The sequence below is a fragment of the Habropoda laboriosa genome, unplaced genomic scaffold, assembly GCF_001263275.1.
Source record: "Habropoda laboriosa isolate 0110345459 unplaced genomic scaffold, ASM126327v1 scaffold176, whole genome shotgun sequence".
NCBI lineage: Eukaryota > Metazoa > Arthropoda > Insecta > Hymenoptera > Apidae > Habropoda > Habropoda laboriosa.
In genome coordinates, this window is record NW_017100321.1 from 196,950 (window position 1) to 203,911 (window position 6,962).

Sequence of the window (6,962 nt, forward strand, 5' to 3'; positions counted from 1 at the left end):
TTAAAAATGAAAAACTGTAGGTACAATGTTTGTACGAGAGAGAAACTGTTCCTCGGCATCTGTCCATATTTTGATCATTTAGCACACGCTCAGCTAAGAGAACAGGCGATGCTCAGTTTAACAGTGTTCGCTCTCTCAGAAGACATTCGCCGTACGCCCTTTGAACCACTCCGTCGTTTCGTTCCTTCAATTGAAATTATTATGATCCAAACGAACTCTATTCTATTGTAGGGTTGCGATTATATCCTTTTGTACGGTTGTAGGGCACTCCAGGTCTGAGCAGTAGCGAACGACGGTGATGACGCATTGTAAGGCTTTTAAAGGGCGATACGGGGAGCACTGGGAAACAACCGTGTAATGGATAGGTATATGTTCAGGGGAAATACGAGAAAAAAACTATTACATTCGACTCGAGAGTGCAGAAATCAGACATTTGTCGACTTGTCGAGACGAAATTTTCCTCCCTTCGTTTTTTTCTTTTTTTTCTTTTTGCAAAATATTTCACGCGGGAAGAAATTAACGCGGCTACGTACAAACGGGTCGATTGAAAGAAATCGCAGCCTGAGTACGAAGGACTAACCTAATCAGAAGTCGAAATATTGAAGAAAGTTAAAGAAATTTCTTTTTTGTATACAGGTTAATTAAAAATTAAAAGGGTTAAAAGTGTGTTGAAAGACGAAGTTTGATTAGGATAAAAGAGAGCGTACAACTTGATCCAGATGGACATTGTGTGATTTGACGATTTCTAGATCCCTACCAAATGTTCGGAGCGACGAGCAGTCGGCTCGCAAGCTCCGGTTCCGGTCAGATTCAACTCTGGCAATTTCTACTCGAGCTACTGTCGGACTCGAGCAACGCCGCGTGCATTACGTGGGAAGGAACCAACGGTGAATTTAAGTTGACTGACCCGGACGAGGTGGCGAGACGCTGGGGCGAGAGGAAGTCCAAGCCTAACATGAATTATGACAAATTGTCGAGGGCTTTGAGGTGAGTGACACCTTTAAATCCTTGGTACACCTCAGTGATACGCCGCAGAAACATCATCCTCCTCTCATTTACTATTGTCTGTCGAACAAATATTTTAGACAGAAAGAATCATAAAGAAAATTGTCGAATTAAATTATATAATCCTGTTTCAAATTTTCCTATTCGCAATTTTAAAGCGTATTGCTGAAAATTCTACGTACAAGGTGTTCCACAAACTCTGTCTACCTCAAGTTTTCTATCGAATTAGTCCATAAACAATTGGACATTCAATTAAAAAAAAGAAAAAACAAAATTAACCTCAAAATCTCCTCTACATCTCCGCCGGCGACGAAACTATTGCCGCCATCTTGTATTTTTCTTGCGACGATTCAATTTTCGAAGATAAACAATATTTCCGATTATTTTTAAAATAATCAACACTGAATTTATGAAACACCCTGTATAACGTTACAAATGATCAACAATACGCTGTGACGACAACGGTTCACCTTGCTATAACCTCAATAAAATCGAGCCACTCATGGCCGTTAAATCGCGCGACTAAACCGCGTCGCATAGTGTTCGTGCGAAATAAAAAAAAGGGGGGCGAAACGTCAATATTTAACGGGTAGACGTCCGCACGGAAGATTCGAAGAGAAAGTAAATTCGTTGAACGAAAGGACTGTGACGGTGTGGTATAGAGTGAAGGAAGGGGAGGGGGGGGGCAGGGAGGGAGAGAAATTTCAATCACTGACAGTCAGACCGTCGGCAGACGCGGCTATTATTTTTCGATCAGATCGACTGATTATATTACACGAGACTGCTCCACTCTCTCTCTCTCTCGTTTCTTCTATTTCTCTTCACCATCACCACCACCACCACCACCACCACCATCACCATCGCCAACGTCACCACTCTCTCGTGCAGTGACAAGTTTCAGGCTGCGCGCGACCGTAACTCGACGACAAACAAAAAAAAAAGAAAAACAGAAAAAGCAAAAGACGTTTCCGTCGTCGCGGAAGCAGCGTCGTTATCGGCACTGGCAAATAGAATTTATTAAATAAGACTCCACCGGATTTTTACGACTCCCAGCTCAACTTCGTAAATCGCCGGTTTATAGCGGTTTACGCGGTACCGCAGACTCGAACAAGAACCGCGTTGTGACGACGAAGAACTCCGATTATGACTCCACTTCCGGATTTTCTTGTTCATCTGTGATTCGAGGCTTTAGTTTCGCCGGGGATTCGATAGTTTTGCGTGGAGGAGATTGGTAGACTGTCGATAGAACCTGGAATATGACAGAAGTTGTTCGAGGTTGTTTACAATCTTCGTACAGTTGACGAAACTGATATATCGCGAAATCGTAAAATGAAGCATTAAGTGGCGATGTATCGATGTATATTCGTGATCGATTTATCGTCAAACGGTACAGTCGTTACTTTAAAAAATCAACCACTCGTGTCAATGGCACTCTAACCTCATTCTTCCAATATTCTAAAAGACTAACACCATTTCACGAACTTTCTTCGAAGAACAATAATGTTCACTTCGTCACACCGTCCATCGAAGCGTCCCACTCTGCTTACAGGTACTACTACGACAAGAACATCATGACAAAGGTCCACGGGAAGAGGTACGCGTACAAGTTCGACTTCCAGGGCCTGGCAGCGGCAACGCAACCCGCGGCCGCGGATCCAGCTGCCTACAAATACCAAAGCGAGCTGTTTATGTCCGGTTACGGACACGCAAAACTGAACCTCATGCCACCACCGGCCGCCTCCGTGTCGGTTTCTGTTCCTGGGGGCCTGTTTCAATCAGCCTCCAGCTACTGGTCCACGAGTCCGGGTGCTAACCTGTACGCGGGACACCACACGGCCTCTGGTCATGTGCCGCCTCATCTGGGCACCTATCCGCATTACGCATGACCCACCGCCGAGCACTGGGGCGCCCTGGGTACGCCACGTTAAAAAAAAAGTTTCTACTCGAGGGAATTTAAGTGACCGCCGCCATCACGGTCTACCGTGTACCGTCGGCCAGTGTATCCTGCGAACAGCACCATCTGTGCGATTGGTTGCGCAACTGGATCGTTGATTTGTGTCGTTTATCTGCTACTTGCTTCATTGTGATTCTTTACATATTTGACGGAATTATGATCGATGATAGTATTGTTGTACGAAGTATGTCAGATACCGAGGAACATATTAATCTTTTAAAAGTGAACGTCGATTTCAGCTATTTTGAGTTTTTTAGTTTAAGATTGGCAATAGTGTGGTTAGGTAATGTGATACACTTTACAGTGTACACAAGTGAGAATCGTTCTAAAGTCGTTGTCGTATCGAGAAGATATGAAATAGTATTTATTGTAACAGCTGTCTTCCTAGCATGACCATTGGACATTGCTAGTGTTCAGTGATACTATTTCCGTAAGGTTGAAACGTTTTGTTTCACGGAGACCTGGTAAAAGAGAATTCACTTAAAATTGCATCGAATCGATAACTTTTGTTTCGATATTTCTATGAAAAGATAGAATTGTAGTGTCGCGTGAAGCAACAGTAATACTGTGGTTTCAACGAAGCTTAAAATACTTGTCTCACAGTTTCGTATCTATTCTAGATACCAGGTCGAGTCATAAAGTTTGCGTTTTATCGAGTTGCAAGACACAGATGGACAGATTAAACGATCCAGCTAATCAACGGTATCGCTCTTTCTGTCACGATCATTCGATCCGGTTTCTTGGCAGTAAACAGCGACTAATGTGTGTCACTGACGCAAAACGAAGATCACACGCGACCACTCACTGTTCCAAAAGCTCCCTCGTTCACGGCCGACGGTGCGCTCGAATTATTGTAAGAACGTTGTACATACAATATAATGGATTACGTAAGTACAGGGTACGTTCCCGAGACGATTCTCGTCGCTCGTTTTATCTCGACGCCATGAGAGATACCAACACAATAAAAATTAAACTTACAACAAACAAGAAATTCATATTTTAGCTTTCAGTTGTTTAAACAATGAGATATTCAATAGTCAATAGATACTGAATTGCAGAAGTAAATGAAATCTACAGAAATTTCAGAATATTCGAAGTAGGTACCACATGAAAATTATTCCAAAATTTTTTCTACGGTTGAAATTTTAATTCTAGAAGATTCTTCGATTCGTTGGAAATAATTATCGAGCAAAAACACTGCGATAAAGCGAGTGTCGAGAGTTATCCTGTGCCGAAAGGACGTCGCCTTGTACGCGAATAACAAAACCGGCGTACTTCCGCTGAGAAACGTTGGTATTTCCAACTGGATGGAATCGAACATGCGCATTTTAACGAGGAATATCTCCGGAGGCACGAGACGGGGGCAATTTCGTGACGGTTCGATAAATCGTCAATGAACAGAGAGACCACGCGTGTACGTTCGCTGATAATTGCATCGGGATGAACTTCAGTTTTCCACCTGAATAATGAACGATGGAGAACGTGTACATGTTCGATTCGGGCCAAGAGCAATGCGTGTATTATAAACTCTTTTAACTTATTTGTTACATAACGAAGATGTAGATAGAGTGAACCGCATGTGTCGTCGTACCGAAAAGAAACAAAAAAAAAGAAAAAAGAAAAGAAAGAATCCTTCAGCGAGTCGTAACGCTGCTCGAGTCGTTGGAACTTGTTCAAGGTATATTACACGCCGCGTTCATTCAGCGACCAAGCACACACACTTTTTTCCCCTTCGCGAATACATTTCACAACGAACTGTACGCCGCCGTGTTTCAGTGCTACGACAAACAAAGAGACTTAAACGTGGCCGACCAACGAAATTTATACGTATATACGTGGATCATGAGCTCAATCTTGCCACCGTGAAGCGTCATCCGTCGTTGACCCGGGAACAGGATGTCGAAGTAGCAAGTTTCATGGATCCTGAAATGACTTCTGAAGAGAAGAAATATGTCGAGCAAGTGGAAGCTTTCTCCTCCAGACTATTCGAAAGCAATGAAACTCATCTGAAGATTCTTTTTGCTAATTTAACTGAGTTATTAACTTTTAATACGGTACACGGTTAATATTAACCTCAGAAGTGACTATAGGATTAATAGAACTTGTTCTTCTTCTAGTACAAACATGAAATGAAATTTTAAAAATGCTCAAATAATACCATCTACACAACACTGCAATTAACACGTTGACTGCTATACTGTGTTATGGGAACTAGGGCATGATTTTTGTGCAGTTATACTAAACACATTTTCTACTTCTTCACTGTCATTTTCATTACTGCAATGCCCTTTCAGTAAACTTCTTTTCATTCATCGTTATATTATATTTTTGGATCTTTTCAAAATGATTTTTTGAGAGTGAGAAAATATACTATCTACGGAAAGAAATAATGGAATATAGAGATAATCGACAATTGAAATTCGACTATCACAATTATTCTACTAGAATGAGAAGTTGCATTTCGTACTCTGTCCAGTGAAGAAGTGATAAAATTTGATGCGACAGTCAGCGTGTTAAAATCAGGCTATAAATCTTGGGTCAACGTAACGCATCCATTGATCAAACCAGAAGCTCGAGTCGCAATTATACCAAGGATTGATAAAGTACAACGTCGAGTCATATCAAAGCGAACGTACGAAATCCTGAGCCGCGTTCACCGTCGATTCTCACCGATCAGTCGAGAGATGTGGTCACTCTATCTATGTACAAACGTAGGGGTAGGTCTCCAACAAAAAAAGAAAAAGAAAAAAAAACACAAAACAAAAAACCGTGGACACCACAGGCGTTGATGAAACAAAAGAGAGAATAGAATAAAAGAAAAATCCACGATAAACAAGATCTGGCGGCGACCTACACCGCTGTGGAAAAAGGTGTACCTCTGTCTGTCGAAGAAGAAGCGAGTAATTCCTTAAGTCGTATACTGTATCATACCATTCGTAAGACGTAAGCATCCCTAGAATTACTCAAAACGATTAGCCGTAACCAATGTCGGTCGAACGTTCCGCGGGGTCGACCACAACGATTCGTTCTTCGGGACGGTTGAAACAATGCTTGTCCCTTTCCGAGATGTTCTTCATCTTTTTTTTTTCCAGTGAAACGAACAAGAGAATACGAGACAAAAAAAAGAGAGAGAAGAAGCAACAGAGAAGAATATAACGAAGAAGAAAGCTGGCACCGTGGAACGTCGACAGGCTTCTAATGTAGATAGGGTGTTTTCATGTGTAGCGTATAGGCGTGTAGAGAACATAGTCTTAGCGCGAGAATGTATTGTATGTATTTCAGTATGCGTGTACACGAGTCTGTCGTGTGTACCTCTGTACGTAAGCACGTGTATGCATATATGTATGAGAAAACGAAAATCGCGTACGAGTGAGTGGCGTGAGTGTGAAGAGGAGAGTGGGCGTGATTCGTGAACTGGAACACGGGATGATAATAATAACGATGACGATGACGACGATGACAATGATGGATGAGAGAGAGAGAAAGAGAAAGAGTGGGAGAGGGTGAGCGAGGGGTGTTTGGCACTAGCATAGACCGCGTTAGGCTAGGTAGATAAGCGACCCCTTCGAGAGCTACGGGAAGGAGGCGTAGGAGGCGAATGTTTCGTCGGTCGGAAGCGACACGCGGCTGCGAGAGGAGGAAGAACACCATGTGCCGGTAAAGGTTGGAAACGGAAAGACCACGGATCCAGTAAAGAGAGGATGACGAGAAGTAGTACTGGCTGAAGAAGACGAAGAAGCACCATGGGGGTGCGCGCGGAAGGGGAATGGGGTGGGGGAAGGGGCGCTGTTGTTGTTCTTGTTGTCGTGCGCTTGTATTAAAGTCGCCATGTTCTAATTAAACGTGCCGACGGGGTTGTATCAGTCGTCGGCAAAATCAATGTGACTCTCTCTCTCGTATCTCTGTGCGCACACGTGCATGTATATACGCGTGTATGACTATACGTATATACACACATAAATCATACAGCATTATATCTATACAGCTTGCGTAACGAGAGTAT

General features: G+C 42.8%; 1 protein-coding gene across 1 annotated transcript in view; it reads left to right on the forward strand.

The window, feature by feature from the left end:
* LOC108574307 (DNA-binding protein D-ETS-3) overlaps positions 1–2,902 on the forward strand; it is a 62,072-nt gene extending 59,170 nt beyond the window's left edge. The window contains exons 5-6 of the mRNA XM_017936874.1: positions 750–987; positions 2,555–2,902. Coding sequence (XP_017792363.1) covers positions 750–987; positions 2,555–2,891 — 575 coding nt within the window. The 3' untranslated portion in view covers positions 2,892–2,902. The remainder of the gene's footprint in view (positions 1–749; positions 988–2,554) is intronic.
* Positions 2,903–6,962: the final 4,060 nt, after the last annotated feature.